Source organism: Prinia subflava, chromosome 4 (assembly GCF_021018805.1).
Source record: "Prinia subflava isolate CZ2003 ecotype Zambia chromosome 4, Cam_Psub_1.2, whole genome shotgun sequence".
NCBI lineage: Eukaryota > Metazoa > Chordata > Aves > Passeriformes > Cisticolidae > Prinia > Prinia subflava.
The window spans coordinates 14,131,158-14,152,574 of NC_086250.1; the positions used below are offsets into that span (position 1 = coordinate 14,131,158).

The window sequence follows — 21,417 nt, forward strand, 5'->3', positions numbered from 1 at the left end:
GCCGCGGACAGGCACTGAGGAACGCCCAGCTTTTAGAATCCTGAATATTTGGCAGCTTTTCACTTTTAAAGAACAATGGAGTGTCAGTGTTGCCCTGGCTTGGCAGGAACACAAGTCTTAAAATACCGTAATTTCCCGTTGCCTGGGATTATTTTTACTGCCGGGTGATGAGCGCTCTGGGACCGATCTGAGGCAGGCCCCAGCGTCCTCGGCGGCTGTTCTGGTTTTCACACGGTGCGTTCTGGCCTGTCTTCACGGCACCGGTACCGGGCTGGGCTGTCTCGGGCCCGCCATCCCGGGCGCGGTGCCGGGGCCGCCGCGGGTCCCTCCCTCAGGGAGGGACGGGGCGGGGCGGCGCGCGCCGGCCGCAGTCTTGTCGCTGTCCCATTGGCTGGCGCTCCCGCCGCTCCGCCGCGCCATTGGCTGCGCGCGCCACGCCCACATTCCGCGGCCGCGGCCTCTCGGGGCCCGCGCTCCCATTGGCCCGCGCCCGGCGCTGCTCGCCCCCGATTGGCGGGCGGGGCGGCGGGGGCGGGGCGGGGGCGCGGCGCGCAGCTGGCGGGGGGTGACCCGCCCGGCCGACGCCCGCGCGCTGCCGCCGGCTGAGGGAACGCGCCGGGGCGGGGGCGAGCGCGCGGCTCCGCGGCCCGGGGCAGGGTCCGGCAGCGGGGCGGCGACCGACAGACAGACAGACCGACGGGCCGGCAGGGGTGCCTGCGGCCGCCATGGAGGTGTGCGAGAGCGGCGGGGAGCAGCCGCCGCTGCTGCACTGGGACCGCAAGCTGAGCGAGCTGTGCGAGCCCGCAGACCCCGACACACTGCTGAGCCGCACGGTGAGGAGCGGCGGGGGCGGGCGGCGGCTCCTGGCGGCGCCGAGAGGCCGGGGGTGGGATGGCTGAGACGCCGCCGTGGGCGGCCGCGTTTCGGGGGCCGCGGCGGGGTTCCTCGGGCTCCCCGCGGGCCGGGGTGTCCCGGGGTGCCAGTGTCGGCACCGGGCGGGTTTGGCCAACAGGTGACTCGCCGTGACTGCCGCCCCTCCGGGGCTGCTCCCCCGAGGGCCGAGGTGTCCTCGGGCAGGCCTTGGGGTCCCCTGTGCGCCGGGGGTCTGAACTCTCTCCTCCGAGCCTCGCGGCCGCTCCCGGTCACCGGGGTCCCTCAGCCCCCGCTCCGTCCGTCGCCGCTTCCCCCGCCCGGCCGGGGCTCCCTCTGCGCCCTCGGTGCTGCCGCTTCTCCCGTGTCTCCTTCTTCGAGACGAGACTGTCCCGGCTCCGTCCCGCTCCCCGAGCTCAGGAAGGAAATGACACAAGTTTCGATGTTTTTGTTGTTTATTTTTTGGCTGGAATCCCTATATTTTGGCTTGCGCAAAACGCGTAGTTAGGACAGTTCTGAGGAAATGTGTCTTGTTATCTGTGCTCTGTTGGCTCGCTGTTACTCAGGAGTCTTCTCACAAGCACAGCAGTACACCCGTGTGTGTGTAAATCCCGGTGGAAGCGTGCCGGAGCACCGTGGGACAGCAGCACGGGAGGCTCCCCCGGTGCTGCCGGTGCGAGGCTCGGGCAGCCGCGCTCGGGTGGTTGTGGAGCACGTGCTGGGATGAGCCCCACAGGAACACGGTGGTGGCAGCCGGGATGTGGCACTGCCCGAGGGATGGTGAGGGGCAGGGGCTGCCACTCGCTCCGCGTTTCTTCCTTGCACCCAAGAGGGTGATGTGGAAATGAATACAGCCCCGGAGTGAGGCACCCAGCTCTTCGTGGGAGCAGCGGTGATCCCACCGCCACTGCCTCTGGGCCCATCCTGGCCTTGGTCTTGTAAGGCAAACAAGGAAAACCTTATTTGTTGTGTGTGGTATGCGGTAGTCTTACTGATCCGGGATCGTGTCCGTCACAAGCTCCAAGCCTCATTCCAGCAGGAAGCGAGCCTGCTGCACGCCTGACCATCGTGAAACAGTGTTTGGCTTCTTTGGCTTTGAAAGTCTTGGCCTTCCTTGCGCAATATGTGTCTTCTGGTAGATCCGGGGAAAAGCAATCATGTTATGGTGGCTTGGGTTTTTAAAAGAGCCAGCAGGAGCACTTAACAATGGAAAGCTCTTCTTTCAAACAGCTGTTTTCTTGTGGTTCTTTTCCTTTATCAAGAAGAATGCTGTGAATGAAATGAGAGGCTCTTTGGAGAGTGTTTCCCTTCAGATTTTACAGTTGTGCTGGCATACTTCCTCTTGCTCTGTTGGGATCCTTGTGATGAGGATGGAGTTGCCACTCTGAACTTTTTTCTTACATAACGCTTGCAGATCTTCTTTAATTAGTGCCTTGAAGAAGATCTTACACTTGGGCTAGAACTTGTGGCTGCAATGAGATGGATATTTGTCTTTTTTGCACTATTTCAAGGAGCCTGAGAATGAAGTGGGTCTTGATAAAGAAAACATTCTCTTTGTCTGGTGGATGGAAATGAGATGCCTTTCCCTTTTCTGTTTTCAAATTTTATTGGGGATTTTCAGCTTCAAATGCTATGGTGATGAGCATTTTGTAAGGGGCAATGTGTAGCTGGATCTGCAAAATCTTGGGCTGCAATGACCTTTGTTGGGAGTAACACTGACATTGATTCATTTGTGTTTGCTGTCTTGCTGATTGGGTCTTTTCAGGAGTTTAAGATTTCTTCACAGACCCTCTTGAAGCCTAATAAAAAGTGTGAGATCAGTTTCTCTTTTTGGTTGTTCTTGGAATTCTTCTGAAAGAAATTTCAGAACAAAAGAGCCCAAGTAAATGCTATAAAGTAGGTGTAGTGAGGTATTGCAATCTTGAAAGAAGAAAAGAATGTTTATGAAATGAAGATTCTTTAGAGTGAAAAAACCCCCACACTTCTGCCTGTTGGACTTTTTCCTTTGTGAATGTGCCCTGCCATGCGGAAGAAAATACTGTGCTTGATACCATGAAACACAAGGTCTCTATTTACCTCTGGCCAGAACTTCACGGAATCATTTAAAAAACCCAAAACAAACAAACTCTCTGGATGAAACATCTGTTCTTCTCCTGGGCTGTGCTTTCCGTCTGGGAGGACTGGTTTGACCCAGTTACTCTGCTGTTTGTAAACTTACTGCAGGGTCTTCCTGGAAATACTGGAATGATGAGGAGACCCTTGCCGTGCTCCTCTGCAGAGTGCCCACCCTGTGGGCTGTGCTGTCCCCCTCACAGCCAAGGAACACGTGTCCTACAGCGTCTCCTGCTCCTCACACACTCCTTAGCTGGGTGTGCAGCTCTGCATCCTAGGAAACATCCCCATCCCTGTGGGCTTGGGAAGGGTCTCTGGGACAGTGGTGCAGCCCTGGGAGTGTGAGCTGGACTGCAGGGGGTGGAGGGAGAAGATGATAGTGACTGAGGGGAGAGCTCACAGGCAGGAAGAAGGATCAGTGTCAGTCTATGGTCAGACCTGTGTGTACGGACTGGTGAGGGTGAGAATTCCGTGCCAACTGCCTTTTGTATATTTTGAGTTAAAATTTAACCTTTCTATGACCAAAAGGGCTGTTCCTGGCTCTCGTTGATTTGACGCTAGCAGACAAGCGTGAAAGTATGCATACACTTAAAAACTTGACCTCTATTTTAAACTGTTCCAGCCTGCCTTAATTACCAGGGCTGAAACCCAACCTCCTGGGGATTTACATTTCTCTTTAACAGCTGATGATTTCACCAGTGCCTGGAGCTGTGTGAGGAGCCATTCCCTCACCCCACTGGTGCTGTCAGTGATATGTCAGCTGTACCTGGAGAAAGTGGGGCCTCGAGGAGCTCAGCTCTGCTGTTGGCAGGCAGCAATCCTGGTGCCTCATCCAGTGCTCGTCTGGATGCCAGATAGCTTTAGAGCAGTTATTTTGTCAGAGTGGTTTAGTTTCCCATGGAAGCAAAGGCTGCAAGGTTTCCCAGAGGTGTGTTCATGGTATGTGTCACGTGTCTGCATTATATAATCTTCATCTGTGCTGTGTGCTGGCACTGTGCAAGGCAGTGTTGTTATTATTATTTGTGTTATTATTATTATTCTGTGTTTTTTCCTGGTGGTCGAACAGAAGGGAAACACAACACCTGCCACTGCCCAAGGGGAGCAGGAGCGTGGCCAGGTGGCAAAACCTCCAGCTTCCTGCTGCTTCTGTTACTTTCCATAACACACAGGTGGGCTTGCAGTGGGAGAGCTCTGCTGCTGGCCATGGGGCTCCTCTGGAGTTGATCTGTGGTTGGACATGGCCCAGCTGGGACCATGACTTCTGTGACAAGTGCCAGATCTGATGCAGATGGACAAGTCTGACAAACAAGCCGTGAAATGCCAACTACCTGTCCCATTGCTGGATGAGGGCTCCAAGGCAGGCGGTTCTTAGGAGCCTTTGACATTTAAAACCTTCTTATGTAATACTGAGGAGGCAGTTTTATTCCCCTCCCTCCATTTTCATGGTTATTTTGATGCTTTGCTGCTTCCAGATGGTAGCAAAATGCAGCCGAGTGTGATGTTGGCATGGCACATGTAGAACTGCAGCTGCTCTACAGGTATGGGGGAGCAGCAGCTGGCTTAGATATTTAGGACTAAAATCCTAGATGTCATAGATGTCATTCCTGGATAAGTGGTTAACTGGAAGGTATCTTCAAATGCCAAGTAACCCAAATGGCTTTTTCATTAAAGAGCCTGACTATTGAACTTGGAACTCATGAAAAAATTGGAGTTAGTGAAATGTCACATTGCTGCTGTTGTCTGAGTGGTGTTTGAGTCCTGTAATCCTGTTTCCATGTTGCTGGGGATGCTGTGGGCGGCTCAGCTCTGGGACAGGGGTGTAGGTTGGCAGGTGAGGAGGAGGCTTCCCAGGCTGCAGCTACCAAGTTTCTGTCTCCCTGTGAAAGCAAAGCCAAAGGTGAAGGTTAATGGTCAGGGTTGTGATTGTCATCTAAGATGAGCTTGGGAAACTCTGAGCTGGCCTTCTTTCCTCCCCTTTACGAATCTCTGAACCTCAGCAGTGCTTGCCTGGTGACTCATTTCCTCTGCCACAAAAAGGATGGTTGCTGTTACTTTGTGAATCTAATGACTTCTGCAGGAAAGCTGCTTCTGGATGAGCTGCCAGGGAGTGCCTCGAGCTTTTGGAGTACGGCAGTCGTTATTTTAATGGATGACAGAGCTTGATTTTTACAGCCCGTGTGTATTTAATTGAAAGCTGCGGTTACTGCAGTGGGTGTGGATGTGGAGCTGGCTGTATCTTATTGTGTGGTGGCTGCATGAAGCTCTCTGGTGTCAGTATAGTTGGATCCAATTTTTGTTTCATTTTTGTAGGGGGAGAGCTACTTCATTTATTTGCACATGGGGTTTGGTCTGTTGCCCAAAAACCATAAAGCTGAAATGCCATGTTCTTTTTTCTCTATACACCTGCAGCTGACTTAATGTAAAATATTTGTACAGTCACTACTCGCAAAGATTTTTCAAAAATTGCAGTAAAGAGGGGAAATGAGAAAGTGAGATTTTTAAACAGTTGCATACAGAGCTCATACAAAGCACTATTGTTAAATTTTGTCAATGACTTTCCATATCAATAAAAAAAGTCAACATCACAACTGCTGAACAGCAAAATTAGTTGTACACGGTGCTGTGCACTGAAAACCACTTCTCCTCCTCATTTTCTCCCCAAATTTAAATAAGAAAACTATTCCAGTTTGCCCAGAGACATGTCACATACTTGTAATGGTCTAACTGATCTACAGTTCCTCTAAAAGTTGAGATAAACACAAGTAGGAGGCCTTGAAACTTTACCCTGCTATTTTCTGACAGTTGAAATTAGAAAAATGGGGGTATTGAGTTGCTGGCTGTAACTGTATAGTGAAGTGCTTGATCTCAAGTGAAGACAGGAGCTGGAAAAAATATTAGTCTGTCCTGGGACTGACTTTGAAGTGTGGAAGATAAGAATGAGCCAGCATTTAATGTACAAACCCACTATTTATTCTTTTTCCTACTGGACGTGACTGATGTGCGCTGTCCTCTGTAAATGTTTCCTTTGGAAAGCCAGTCCTTGTGCATGGAGCAGGTTGTGCACGATAGCAGGGGCAAAGGAATTTCACTTATGGTGTTACCAGACAGGGCTTTCCTGTGTCTGGAGCTGTTCAACTTATCTACAGGGCTGGTGGGAACTTGTGCTCTTTGCAGGCCTTTGTTTGCTGTGTGAAGAGTCCCTTCTTAGCTAGGGCTAAGTGAGTTTCCCCTATCCTGGGATGGAGACCACTTTTTTATTAAAGCAGTCTCGCTTTTTTAGGATTATCTGTGTCTGTAGAGGAGGCCAGTGTGTGCTGTGCCTTGCTGGCTACTCCTCCCTCCAAAGATCTGGGAGCTCTGTGTCACTGTGGGCTCATTTTCCCTTGGTCCCTCAGCTCACAGGGTCCCTCTGGGATACTTGGTTGCTTTGAAGACACAATCCTTTGAAAGTAGCCCCCTGTCTCTGACTGGGCAAGTTTTCTTGCTGGCTTTGCACTTGCAGATAGGTGCTGCTTTTTTGTGCATTTTTGTATCCAGATGTTGCTTATCAGGCCTTGCTGTCCTTACTGCTGTCTGTACACCTTCCTCCCTGTATTCCCAAAAGCTGTTTTCCAGTCACTTCATAATACTTGGTTTAAACATCCATCTTCTGTGTCCTCTGTCTTAGGCTGCTTCTCTTGCTTTTGGAGAAGGATCATCTTCTGGGTGAGATGTTAGCAATTACTGATAGGTGAAATTGCTATCAGACACAGAGTGTCTGACCTGGCTTGGTGGCATTTGTCACAGCCTGTCTTGGCTACCAACCCTGAGCTTACAATTCCTCTGATTCCCTGCAGCATCCTGCCTTTTTCCAAGAGAATTAGGTTCCTGGTGGGTCCCTGAGGGGTGCACTCACAGTGGAGCTCTTAGTCCCTGTTTCAGGAGAGCACATGCTTTTGCGCTGTTGCTCTCTATTCATCTCTATGAATGATGGAGTTACCTTCCGGCTGTGGTTTTTTTTTGTGGCTGACAAGACCTGACAGTGCAATTCTGCACCTGGATGTAACCACAGGCTGTTGTGGCAGCTGCCCAGGAGCTCTTCCAGTTTAAAAATGACTTTTTGTCAGAAATTAGCTTTCAGGGATCTCAGTTCCCTGACACTGCCTGCCCTGTGGCAGCCCAGGTACTGATGCTGACGTGAAGGGGCATGTAGGAATATTTGGCTGGGGAAGGGGTAGTTGGAACAGCATTTTGAGCTAAAGGAATGTGCAGTGGGAATAGTCAGAGTAGATTTATGAGTTGTGCTTAGATGCAAGCCTGATGTGAATGCGTATATTTATTTGATACCAGTAGACAATTATTTGGATGTCACTGGAAAGAACAGGGTTTGCCTGGAAGAGGTATTTGTTCAAGGGTCAGTAGGAAAAAGGGTTGTTTGAGAAGGATATGGGCATGTAGCAGAAACATAGATAGACTTCATGTTCAAGGAATCACTGATGTTGGACTGGTCCATGGCCCCACCCCTCCATGATGTCAAGTGCTGGTGAAAAGTGGAGGCTGTCTTGGATGCTAAATTATTTTTCTTTCATAAAAATGAAAGGAATGGCATGCAAAGAATAAGCTTGGCTTAGGGCCACAATTTTGCTGACAAATACGCTGCCCTTTCACCTCACTGAAGTAACAGGCAATGGAGAAAACGGGTGAAACATGGTAGGGTTTAACAAGGCATAGCTGAGGTGCACATTCAGTCTGAGGCGCTGACCTTTTCAGAGCAGGGACTTCTTCCTCATTCTCTCTGTCTGTGAGCTGTCAGACACAGATCACAACTTCAGGAAAAGAAGTCACTGCATTGAGTTGAGTGCTAAATGTGTGTGGAAAGGATACACAGACTCTACCAAATAATGAGTGTTCCCTCTCCTGAGGGTGAGTAGGGAAGGAGAGAGGGCAATGTGAGGAAATAAAGTGTGGTTAAATGGGATAGACCTTAATTGCTAGAGCTGTCCCCATAGGTGCCATCCATCCAAATGTGGAGCTGAATACTGCCAGTGACCTCTCTGTGCTTTCTCTGTGTCTTGGAAACTACTCCTATTTTTTTGGCCATCTGCTGCTAACTGGCTTTCAATCTTCTGTATGTGATCTGGCTCTGCTGTGGTGACAAGCAAAAATTTAATAGAAAAACGTGACACCCACTTCATCTCTCTCCTCTCTGCCAAAGAAAAACATTCTTCTGCAGCTGTGCTGGGGCTGGCTTTGTCCTTTCATGCAATCTGTCAGTCATATGGGGTGAGAAATAGAGACCAGGCTCCTCTAATAACCTCTTAGGGAGCTTCAGGTCTCCTTCCTTGCCAGACTGGATGTGTCCTGATCAGCGATGCTGGGCAGAAGTTGGTGGAGCCTCCTCTCCTGTAGTGTGGGGGCAAAGAGCAATATTCCTGATGGGCTTTAGTGGCTCACCTGGAGCTGGGCTCACTGCACTCCTGCAGCTCTGCTGGCGTGAGCCCAGGCTGTTTGGTGACCCTGCAGCACTCACCTCCAAGCTCTTGCTGCAGCTGAAGTTGCCTGCAGAGGTAAGGAGCGTGCTTTTTGGGTGAGATGGGCTGATCTCCAGTAGACAGGAGGAGAGTCATTTACCCTTGTTCTGCACCAAAGATGTTGGGTGCTGCCCTAGATTTTGGATGTGAGCAGAGTCCTCAGCTATGGCAAAATTCTTTGAAGCTCATGGTAGCTTGTGAAGCAAGGGAAGCACCTTTCAATTGCTGTGCTTAGGAGTACACGGTTTAATTTCTCTTCTCCAAAGTTTGGATGCTGTGATGTGAAGATCTGTAGGAAAGAGTGGGAAAAGAGTCAGGCTCTTTACACCACAGCATGGCAGGAGGGCGAGAGGAAATGGACATCAGCAGAAGTGAGAGAGGTTCAGACTGGTAAGGATAAAGATATCCTCAGTGAGGATAACTGAGCACTGGAGAGAGAGCTGCCCAGAGAGACTGCACCACCTCCTGCCTTGGAAGTTTTAAGACCTGACTGGCTAAAGCCCTGAGTAAGCTGGTCTTAGCTTAGTGTTGGCACTATTTGAGGAGAAGACTGGGCTAGAGACAACCTGAGCCCCCTTCCAGCTGGAGCTGTGCTGTAGTTCCTTTCACAGCAGTTAGGACTCAAGGCACTGACCTGCTCAGATTGAGATAGGGCACTGCTGAGCAGCAGACTGGTTTGTTTCAAGGTTGTTTGTCTACGCTACCTCATACCTGTGTTATTTCCTTTTTGTGGATAACTCTGAAACTATGGGTGTGGGAAGAGACCACATTAGCTCGTGTGCATAGCATGGCAGAGCTTTTGTAGACCTAAAACCTGAAATACACCCTACAAAAAAACTCCAAAACTCCAATCCTTGAATACCAAGCAGATCTCTGTTCCTTCATCCCTGCAGCAAATTCTGTACACAAGAGAGTGCTTATCCCAAAGCTGCTTTTTTCCCCACTCCTCCATAGGTTCTTTTGTTTGCTTCAGTAATCCACCTGCAATGTTTTAATTTTGTGAGGGTTATTTGAAAACATGTGTGTTCTCGTTTATGGAGCCTCTGGTACCCACAGGAGAGATTTGTGTATGTGTAGAACCAAAACTCAGGAGCAGCAGAGAACTGATCTTCTCTGCTGGATTTTGTTGCCACTGCCGAAGCAGCGATGGCAGGGTTGCCTTAGAAAGCCTGTGATGTTACAGACACGGTGATGCCTTCAGGAGGGGCCAAGACTAAGGACTTAGAACTAAGACTGCAGTATTTCTTGCAGCCAGACACCCGGCTTTCTGGGATCTGTCCTGGCTAGCAGAGGATGAAAACTGAGGGAAAATATGATGTCTGAACTCTCCACTTTCATAACTCCTAATATGAGGCAGCGACTGACTTTCTGGAAAACATCTGTCTTTCTCATCATGGGTGTAACTGGCCTCGTCATCAGCACTGATGGTATGTCTTGTTTGAGCTCCTCGGTGCTGTGGCTCCCCTGCCCTCCTCCTCTGTGCCTCCCCCCTGCACAGCTGGGTGTGTGACTCAGGCCTGGCAGCAGCGTGGGGTTTCAGGCAGGCTGGTAAGATGGATTTTTTAGAAAAAGGGCATCAAGCAGAAGGGTTCTTTTTAAAAAAAGAAAAGAAAGGCAAATTGGCTCTTCCTACGTATGGCTCTAATGCCTTGTGTGCTCCCTGGTGAAATGCTGCAGGGACTGAGGGCTCTCTGGGGATGTCCATTATGGTTGGCTGTGAGCCATCTGCCCTTCCTCTCACTGGGAAGCATTTCCCCCTTGCCTCCCCAGACGGATGCTGTGTGTCTGGCTGACCCCTTCCCCCACGGCACTCCAGAGGGGCTGAACCAAGGCTCACTGGGAGAAGGCAGGAGCTGGCAGCTGCAGGAGAGCCCCAGATGTGCGTGGGTGCTGCTCCCCTGGGGTCTGCAGCCGGCTCCCTCTGCTAGCCAGGGGAAGGCAGCACTCAAGCGTGACTCCCTGCAGGAACAGGCATGGCAGGAATGAGTTTGGGCACTATTTTTAAGGCACGAGCTTTATGGATGCAAAATTTTTCTCCTCCTCTAGCCCTAGTGCTTTTGCAGTTCTTTTTCAATTCGGTTCATTTGCTCCTCATGACTTTCAGTGGATGCTGTCGCTTGCCAGGACAAAAAGAAAAAGTAGTATTTTGTACTTGCCCAGAGTGACTTGTGACTTCTCACTTGGCTGTACTAATTCAGAGCAAAATTTCAGTTGAATTTCCATCAGAAAAGTGCTTCGGGGAGTCTGCTCTGTGACTTGGGAATGCTTCCCTATTGCTGTTGCTTGTTTGTTGGGTTGTTAGAAATGTGTTAGAAAAACCACAGGGAAAAGATGAACTTAATTTATGTTGCTGTTTTTTTCTCAACTACAAACACTACAAGATCAAAATGAATACAAAAAGTGTCACTGACTTTCAAAATTGTGCAGTTAAAAATCTTGATTACTTTCCTAAAAAGTTTAAAGGCATTGCATGTCCAGAACATCTCTTTTTAGCTTTAATGACAAAGAACCTTGCTTGGGACAGCTTGCTGGCAAGATTGGTTGGAGATGGAAGAAAACCCTACTTAGTTTTAAGATGTGGGTTCAGTACTCAGGAGGGGCACTACATGGCTGGGATGGAGCCACTGGGAGGAAATTGTTTCAAATTCACAGGTATTTGAGGGGGAAAAGGGAGCTTGGAATTGTGAGAGTCTGCAGAAATTTGCACTGCTGAAGAGGCTTTTGAAGCAGTTATTGAGTGCAGAAAGCTGTAAAGTCTGGGTGTAAAGGAGCCAGGGTTGTGCCTGGGAATGGCAAATTAATGGTGCTGCTGCCACTGCGATGATGAAAGTGTTGAAAAGTATGGTTTGGGGAGATTCTTAAAAACCTGGGTCTTGCAGGTGTCAGTATGTCACAGTTTGGTTGAGGACTTCTCAGTTCTTGACACCTGGATATCTGAAAGAGAGGCTAATTTGGGAGAATTCAAACAACAGCAGCAAAAGTAAGTGGGTGAAGTAGCAGGTTTGTGAGAAATGATTACAAACATGAAATGTGTATTGCTTTGAAGGTGGACAGGTGTTTGGAGGAGTCTGAGGAAGTGGTGTAATCAGAACAGTTTATATTAAGCTCTCATTGCTATTCTTGAGGCATTTTTCTCAGTTTCATGTGATGACTGTAATGTCATTTTCAGTAATAGTACCAGAATAGAGTGTCTGTGAAAACTTTGATTTCAGCTGTGGTTCTCATAACACACAGATAATTAATATTTCTGTATTCACAGCAAGATCCTTTCAGAGCTTTGTGCTTAGATTAGAATTATCATAAAGGGGATTATGAATCTTAAGCTATCATTATGCTGTGCCTTTTTTAAACTGCTAATGTCCTCTGGTAGTACCTTTTCTCTTTTTGTCCAATCTAATGCTTACAGGTTAGAGAAGGGTAAAAGAGGATCAGTGTGAAGTAAAAGGAAGCTGGTGATGATCAGCAAAGAATATCCAAGGGGAAAACACAATGTTGGCAAGTGTAAGGATAGAAAGGGGGCTTTTCTAAATGGTGTCATATGAAAATTAGCCACTGTCAGTAACCAGGTTACAAAACATCTTGGCACCAATAAATCTTGATAACTGGAAATCCAGATAAGCTGGAAGGTCCCAGAGGAGAAGTTTGGCTTGTTGACATTGATTTTTGTTGAGTCATGACATCATGAGGAAATAGATGAAAATATTCAATTAATAGAGTAAAGGGGGAGGAAATGAAAACTATGCACTGGAGATCCTGGTACCAAAGATACGTAAAAATACTTGGAATCTTTTAGGATTCCGCAGTTACTGAGCACAATAATACAGATAGGATTTAAGGTAAAATTCAATGCAAAGCAGATACAGTCAGACAAACCTGCTTTCATTCTTTGAGATGAAAAAAAATGGTAGTAAATGGAGACATTTTGCAAGCAATTGGCTATTTATTTCATTGTATTGGTTGAAAGATTGTACCATGAAGTGTATGGGATTAAAGGACTGACTCAAAGTCGTTGCAAATGGAGAATTGGTGTCAGAAGATAGATTTATTGGGTTCTGCAAAAAGGTACCAGACAGGAGGCTTCTCAAGGTTTTCATCTGTGGTCTGGAAGCAAAGTCATGTGGCTAGGAACAAAAAAAATGTGTCTACTTATGGGGCAGGTGACTACATATTGGAAATCAAGACTTGGAAAGTGTAACAAAAATCTGCTAAAATATACTTGAGTTAAGAAAAATGCTCATTCCTCAATCCTTGAGGCACACCCATGTTCTCTTCTGGCAGTTATATTTCAGCAAGTTATCAGATCCTATATAAGGGTACCTCATGGAAACAGTGGATTAGAATGGGGAAGATTAGGAGTGTTTCATAGTCCTTTCTAGCTTGAAATGCTATAAAACTTTATTGCTGGGCCTGTTGACTCTGGATACTTCCAGGCGTAACATACATCACATGCATCACAGCGTTTGGTCATTTTCCTGAACTGTTGATTTCAGTGAAGTTTAAATAAGTACTTTAATTGCTTCAAGCTGTTTTTGAGCTGCTTGTGTTTATCATGACACTTTTTGACACCTAGAAAGGGGGATAATGTACAAGGTGTATGTAGAAGGATAAGATTTCTTCTAGAAAAAAGGCATTAGTCCCAAAATACAAGGACACCTTTCTGTATATTCCCTCTTGAAGCTGAGTACCAAAGGTGGCCCTGTGTTCTCCAAGGCTCTGTCAGGGATAGACTGGGTAAAACACAAGTGACTGGTGTCAGTGTGCCAAGGGTCTTCAACCCTGACAAGTGAAGGGCAGAGGAAAAGAGGAAAGCAAGTTAAGGTGAGATATGAGGAAAAAGGGAATGTGTGAGAAGATGGGATAAATATACAGATAAAAAAGCCAAGTTTATAGCTTTGATTTTAAAGGTGTAATTAGTAGAAGGTGGTGGCTGATACAGTTCCAGTTGTACTAATGGTACCAACTCTTACCCCAGTGTTTAACAGTGGAAGACTGTTTTTGTCCCTGTGCCTCTGCATCACACTACAGCCCTGTACTTTTCTACACCATCAGCTGGAGGAAGTTTAAAATCCCTTGCCTGGGGCAGGTCTTACGTCATTCATGCCTGGCCAGAGCTTCTGCAGCATTTTAACAAGCCTGGAGATCTCTGTGTGAGCCAGGGTCAGTCTTCTCATAGTTTACAGGGGAACAGTCTTTAATTTTGACATGCATATTGAAACAGGAGGAGGAGAGTGCCTGGGACATTTGGGAAGGGCAATTATTCTGCCTTGGCATCTCTGTATTCAGGAGATGCTGCCTTAAACTGCTTCCATGGCGTGGCATAACCTTTTGTAGTGGTAATACTGTGTTGGTTTTTCTCTGGAATATGCTAGAAGCAAAAATATTTTATTCAAGTATAGTGTGGACAGTAGAGGTGGTTTGAAAGTGTCCAAAAGCTGTATTGGAAACACAGCAATGACCAAGAGAGTGCCCATCCTCTCTAAAGCAGTGTTCCTTCTTTTGGCATGGAGTCCCAGTGTGCCTGTGATGTGATGGTGTGTGTGGGGAAATGCTGTTCCACTCCTGAAGTGGCCCCTTCCTGACCTGCTCGGTGTGGAGTGCTTCCTGGAGAATGTCTGGCAAGGAGTGAAGCTCCTCAGCCTGATGATCCTGTCAGGCTGGTCAGGCTCCACCAGGAGAGGCCGAAGCTACGTGCTGCTGGGAGTCACCTCTGGAGCCTGTCTGGGGATGGACTAAATGAGCGGTGCTGGTCGTTCAGCACCAGTTAATTTGTGGAGCGAGTTCTCCTCCTGTGACTGCCTTTGTCATTCTGCTGTGCAGAGGTAACCCGTGGCAGTGGAGCCACAGGACAAGACATGCCTGACTTTTCAGAGTACTGCCAGAGGGCTGTTGAGGGGGTCTCTCTTGACTTACATGCCCTCTCTTAATTGAGCCCTCTGGGGGCACCTTCCAGCAGGTGTTCCAAAAATCTCAATTCCCACGTTTGCTTAGATCTCCATCGAGAGGTCGGGTGTTAGAGCCAGGCAGGCTGCATTCCATCAGTTTAGTCAAGCAACAGGGAAAAATGGGAGTCAGATTCTGTGGAGATGATATGAAGTGAGTGAGCAAATGCCTCAGAAAACCTTGATCGAGTAGGGATATGAAGAAGTGTGAAAGCAGATGGGGTGAGGAAATGTAATGAGTTGTGTGCCCAGGCTGTGACTTCTGTGGTCTGCACTATATACCAAAGAGAGATGGCTGTGCTGGTGCTGGGAAACAGCTCTTTGAGCAGCTCAGTCACTGGCAGATGCTGCACCGTGTGTGAGCTTTGAGGCAGTGCTGTGACAATCTCAAATGTGTCTGTGTGATGCTTTGCCTCAGAGCTCTTGCGTTAAGCAGAGATATCTGACACATCCCGGACTGGAGCTGTACCCATGTAGGAGCTGATCTGGTCTTTAGAGGGGAGAGGGGCCTGGTGTAGAAGTAGCCCTGAGGTTACACGTAGCCTGATGCTGTCTCATAGCAGCAGGGAGGAGGTAGCTGTCGTGGGTTTTTCTTGTCTCTAAAGAGATTGTCAGGGATTTCTGAAGTACAAGGGCACAATTAATGTAACCAGCACATTCAGGTCCCTCACTACGGTTATTTGCAACACAGACACTTGAAGCCTCTTTTGTTAGCTTAGCCAGGGACCGAGCAAAGACCTGGTTTCTTCAACATCCTGTATTTTCCCCTGATTTGGTTTGAGGAGTGGTGCCCGTGGTTGCATCGCTCCTTTGGGCTTCTTCCTGGAATCTCCCTGTAAACCCGCCTGTTTCCAGTTAGTGGCAGCGCTTCAGGAATCTGAGCCAAGCCAGACTGGGATGTTCCCCCCCTAGGGAGTGAGCAGGAACCTCAGGACCTTATGGGCAGTGTAACTGCAGGCAGTATATTCAAATGCTCGAGATCACTCTTAACTTCTCAGTGTCTCCTTTTTAGCAAATAGTCGTGTCCTGGTGGTGTTCCTTTAAAAACCAGATAAGAAAATAAAGTTGGGAGGAAGGAGAGAGTTTTTTCCATCCCTCTCTGACAGGGAGGAAAAAAAAAGGTTATAAAATGTAATTTTTTTTAGTTTTATATGAGGAACAGCTCTTGCCTCATTTAGGTCTTGTCCACTATAGCCTACTGCACAGTTCCTCACACTGGTGGACAGGCTCATATGAAAGGGCACAAGTGTAACCACTATGGGGAGTAAAAAGGGTTTGCATTATTTTATTGGAAAAGGGTATAGCCAGAGGATCTGTTGAGGAAGGGGCAGAGAGATGTAGAAGAGCTGAGAAGTGTGTCTCTTTCAGCCAACTCTTGCCCTAGAAACCATACAGTGTAGTAGGGTGTCACTTCTGCTCCTTGCCTTCCTGGTAGGTGTTGGTGGTCTTGTGGAGCTCTCATTGTTAAATTTTTGTGTATCTAACCCAGACCTGCCAGCTCCTGCTGAGTATGTTTTAATGGGAGAACCTCTTCCTTTTCCAAATTAAGCTTTGGAGAGCTCTTCAGGGGGTTCAGACTAAGGGACAGGGCATGGTTTGGAAAGCAGTTAGTTTGACAGAATTTGGGAGGAAAAAACAGCAAGGAGGTCTCTTAGCTTACAACTTTAATAAAGACTAATAGGACTGACCAGGAAGAGATTTAAGAAAGCAGAAACTGTCTGTAATCTTACTTAGAGTGAAAGTTATCACTAAAGGAGGCTGGGTTCCTCTCATTCCTCATTTCTGGCGTATGCATGATGAACCTGTGACTTAGCAGCAGAATGTTTGTCTGCAGATTGTGCTTTTTTATCTTTCCCTGGCAGACATCATGCAGCTGTGTGTATTGGTGCCACTGTTGGAAGCTGGGCCTGCTGGTCAGAGGCACCTCTGGGAAGTCTGGATAGCTTACTTTGGTCAAAGGCTGACTGATAGAGTGTAGTGCAAGCTGGCTCAGCCACTTTGGTTTGGATTCTGGCTGGGCTTGGAGGGATTTAAAGACAGGGGAAAAAAGAAGACAAAATGTGCCTTTACCAGGAAGTGATGTAAACCTCAGAAGATCCAAATTTGATTCCCTCTTCAATAGGAGAAGTAGTGTACTAAGCCTTAGCAGGAAACTGTCATCTGTCCACTAGTGTGTTGTTTTTCTTGGAGGTGTGCAGTATTTTGGAGACAGTTTCTGTATTTTGGGAAGAGAGTGGGAGTGCACCATCCAAAGCCGAATATATCAGAATGTGGCACTGGCACATGAGCAAAATAATGTTTAACTAATGTAGTTTAAATAACTTACAGAAATTTAAGTGGAAGGTGCATGTTTGGCTTAGTTAGGATTATGCATAAACACAAGGAAGGTAAAGATCTTGTTCATTAATGCGGTGGGGTTTTGCTAGATGGAAGCATATGTGAAGAGGAAAACATGGAAGTGTAGAATAATTTGAAATCTGCTCTTGTGTACACAGTGCTTAAAATGTGACTTGATAACTCTGTGAGAATGAAATCATTCCTGTTAAGAGTTTTTGATACTTACCAGGCAGCTCTGATCCCACAATGATCTTGGGCAACACGAGAAGTGCGCTGCTCTGGAATCTGGGGTGTGCAGGGCTCATCGTGTTCCTTAGACTTTGCACAGGAGACACAGATTTGGGATCCTGTGGGAGGGCTGGAGCACCAACAGTGCTGCAGCAAGTGGCATCCCAGGCTTGTCACGCTGTGACAAATAGGAGGGAGGGGTTAGTACCTCTGAGTACATCTGTGCTGTGGGTGGGTACAGACTCAGCTGCAGGAGGGCGGCTGAGCGAATGTTTTACTGCTGCTGTCACAACTATATATGGAAGACCAGAAAAAAACCCAAAAAACAACAACCCACTGCAGTGGTCAGGCCAAAAGAACTTCAGCTGAATTTTATTTTCCAATTGCTAAAGCATGTCTGGATTGTTTCTGTAGTAAGAAAGAAATTCAGGTACTTTTTGTCTGGTGGACAGCAGATGGCCCAGAGATGAGGAGATTGCTCAGTTTGAGGCTGATCTGTTGCCATCATGAAGTCCGTGGCTACCTAGAGTAATCTTTTTTGGTGGGATTTGGGAACATTACGTGCCAGAAGCAGATGTTCCCTTCAGTAGGAAGGGTGGAATAGTCCTCTGTGTGTGCTCTGACAAAAGCGTGCACAGGTTTTGGAGGAAGTAGCGTTGCTAGTGCCCTCCCAGAGCTTGCAGTGGCAGTCCTGTCAGTGTAGCTGCAGGATTATGCTGATTTATGGAAACTCTGACACCTACAGCCATTCGGTGACTCAGGGCTGGGGAGAGTAGCCTGTGAAATCTACTCGGCACTTCAATTTGTTGTTGCAACATTATAAGAGACAGTATGTCCTGGTCAGGATGCACTGTAGCCCTAGGCATTTCAGGCTAATCCATGAGATCATACGGATAGGGAACCACACAAACCACACATTCTTCTCTAGGGAAGAGCTGTTCACCCTGAAGATAGTACAGCTACACAGTGCAAACTTGGGCAACATGTCCAGATCAATCTGCTTTTTTTTCCTGTCCTAGGATCATGGCATGACAATTTAGTGAAATTGGACTTTAAAGGGCATCTTCACACAAAGAAATTGCACATTCCATTAATTTAAGAAGAATTCTTTAAAGATGTCTGTTTTCTCTACCAGTTTTGGTTCTTCCCGAGACTGAAGACAGAGAATCTCTTTTCCAGACTTACACATATGGGGATAGGTAGATTCACAGAGACCTTACAGGAATATTCAATTTTTTGTTGCATTTTCAATGCCAAATGCTGCTCTAGTTTGAAGAGGTCACTTCTTGCACTGCCTTATTTGGAAAATAGATGCTAACATACCTCCCTGTGTTTTATGGAATAATTATAGAAAATGAAGAGTGGCCCATATTGTTGGCAAAGATCTGCTACAAGAATACAGGTCTTATTTTTTACTTTTTTTATGGAAGCACATTTTTCACTTCAGTGAAGTTCTGTGCACCTGACCTCAGCCAGACTGGTCTAATTGTTGCAATTAAATCACCAAATTCTGTCATTCATGATACCTGTAAAGGGATCAGTGCTCTGTGCAAGGCAGTGTGATTCAGATAAAGCAGCCTAAACAACCTACATCATAATGTCTCATTTTACAAAGACTTACACACACCACATAATGCAGGAAGACTGCATGATTTTTTATCACATCACTGTAAGGTTCTGCATGGAAACACTGAATTACTTACGTAATTCTACATTCTCTTATGTTTCCAAAAAGAAATAGGCTGTGAGGTGAGCTGCTGCTGTAAAAGCATTCTGAGAGGTGGAGAGAAAAAAGAAATCCTAGTTTTGCGCAGAGAGCTTGAGTTGTATAGGGCTGAGTGCTTGGGCTGCTGCTGTTCCGAAGTTGTGGAACCTCACTGATCTCTTAAATGAGGTCAGTCTTGATTGACCAAACAGGTAGAAATAAAGCTGAAATCACTTGTGGGAGGGAGAGCAAGAAGTGAACAACTGGTTAGGTGTTCTGTCTGTCCACTTCAGAGCTGCTGGCGTAGCTGAACTTGGAGTAGCTCCCTCGTACTGCTCTACCAAGGTGGTCTCTGTTAGCTTGAATAATCCACAAATCCATCTTGATGGAACTGGGTTGGAGCAATGGATGTGGAGTCAAGCTGCTCACCCTGAGAGAAGTGTGACCTCTGGGAAGGATGGTGCCTTCTGTTGAATATGAGGAATAAACCAAAAGTTTCTGGTAGAAGGGCACTGTCGCTGAAGGTTATGGGTGTTAAACATTTTTATCTCAGAATTCCAGTGGCACAGCAATACTAGGATTTTCTTGGTGGTGGCCTTTTACGTGATCTACTGATGCTGTGGGATGCTGAAAAGAGGCTGAGCCTTTTGGTGAAACAGATAGGATAGAAGGTCAGGCTATAAGAAATTGCATATTTATTAACTCCTTGTGCATTTGCGGTCTGGTGTGATGGCTTCAGATTGAGTCTTGCAGTTGGAATGTGCCTCTTTGTTGTGCTCAGTCTGAGTTTTAATGACAGAGCTGGCGTAGCCGAGTAATTTGCATGTGACTTCGCCAGGACTTGCTCAGTTTTCAAGATGTGCTCTCATCCATTGGATATGAGCAGCATTTAGACTCTTGAGCTGTTAAAGAGAGGTTGCCAAAGTATGTTTCATAGCTTGATATTGTTATAACACTCTTTCCTGCAAGCTGGGTTTTCAGGCATGTCGATGTTTTCTGAAATGTGTTCTTTCAGCTTTGTTCACACCGGTTTGTGTCATCTGAGATCCCTGCTTTCTTCACCATTATCAACAGAAAGAGTGGTTTCTCAGAGTTTGAAAAATCCCAAGCATTACCCAAAAATGAGAGTAGGATAAGATTGTGGTCATTTAGGCCCAAGAGTGTCCCTTCAAAGTCTAGGAATAGGCAGAGGAGCGTGCCATCACGAGAGGCTGCCTTATAATTGCTCTCCTTGCCCCTTCCCTCCCCATCCACTTAAAAGTAGAACTTGGGAAAGAAATAAGAAAGGCAGCAAGGAAGCTGACCCCAAAACGTACCCAGCCAGGGCAGTCTGAGGCGGTGGAAGCAGAGGCATGCAATTAAAAAAAGCTGCATGTGCCCGGTCCTAGACATTCCTGCAGCTGCAGGCTCCTGGCGCGGTATCCGGGTGGGCTGGATCCCTGCCAGCCCCTGCCTCGGCAGGGGCTCTGCTGGGGAGTTCACGGTGGATGGGGAGAGGCCAGGGTTATTGCCCTTTCTCCGCAGGGTGATGAAACTGCTCCTGCTCAGAAATGTCTCACTTTCTCTGTTTGTGTGCCTTGGATGAGCTGCGCTGAAGGAAGAAAGAGCCTCAGAAATCCATCTGAAAGGCAGATGGAACACAGCTCCCCTCCAGCAGGGAGCCCACCTCTGCTTTCCACCCTGGCTGCACAGTCCCCGCTCTGTGCACCAGCAGGGAACAGTTTGACAACAAATGTCTCTGTGTTTCCCTTGGATCTGGAGGGGAAGGGGCAGGTGTCAGCACCAACAGTCAGGCCTTTGAGGCTCTGGGACCACTGAGCCTTGCATGTGTGCATAACTTTTAACCAAGCCCCGTTGAATCCATGTGGTTTTATTCTGCCTAAGGGATGAGGTAAATCCAGGGAGGGGTTAACACATCGGTTACTGGCAGTTAAATATAAAGTGTGAGAGCATGGCTGGGACATTGCTGGGGTGAACTGTGGGGATGCTCTTGCCTCTTTCCAAGGACAACAACTCTGTGTTTGTGCTTTGGGCTGAGGCACGGCTGAGGCCACTCTGGGCATATATTTGGTCTTTGCACAGTGTGCTTTTCCATACTGCTGCCTCCAGTTGTCCCTCTCATGTCTCTGCTGGGGACTGTCTTGGGAAGAGGTGCCTGGGCCTTACGCACCAGTGTTTTAGCTTAACCCTGCCAGGAAGGCGGCGTGGGCACCTTGTCCCTTCCTGAGAACAGGAGTGGCGGGGTGAAGGCCTGCTCCTGCCATCATGAGAGTGATAGTCCTGCAGGTGTCTAGCACGATGTTATCTTAAACCAGGGCTGTTTTTCTGGATATTTTTCTGGAACTTGTTTGTCTGAGTTTTTGGGCAGTGACGAAAGTGTTCAGGTATCTTGGGGCTAGATAGGTATCTTACACAAAAAGCACCTGGGGTGTTCTGGGTGGCTGTTGGTGAAATATTGTCCCTTTCCCCTATATCCCCAGACCTCTTCCCATCACAGATTCACAAGTGTGTTCTTGTGCCACCACTAGCAGAGGCTGAATGACCACAGGACCTTTTTGCTGCTAGAGGTTATCTTGGCAAGGATGAACTTGTGTTTATCAGCAGAGGAGGCTTGCTGGTGGTGTTCCTGCACCAGTTTCACAAGTGTGCTCTTGTTTTCGGGAAGAAAAGAGTCATTGCCATGGGAATTTAATTGTTGAAAGGCAAGATGAGGAGC

General features: G+C 47.5%; 1 protein-coding gene across 2 annotated transcripts in view; it reads left to right on the forward strand.

Annotated features, from left to right (window-relative positions):
• The first annotated feature begins 557 nt into the window (after positions 1–557).
• The window catches only part of CREB3L2 (cAMP responsive element binding protein 3 like 2), a 74,066-nt gene continuing 53,206 nt past the window's right edge, over positions 558–21,417 (forward strand). The window contains exon 1 of one of the 2 annotated variants that reach the window (XM_063395594.1): positions 558–833. In XM_063395594.1, coding sequence (XP_063251664.1) covers positions 726–833 — 108 coding nt within the window. In that variant the 5' untranslated portion in view covers positions 558–725. The remainder of the gene's footprint in view (positions 834–21,417) is intronic. The other variant, XM_063395593.1, reaches the window with a different exon arrangement.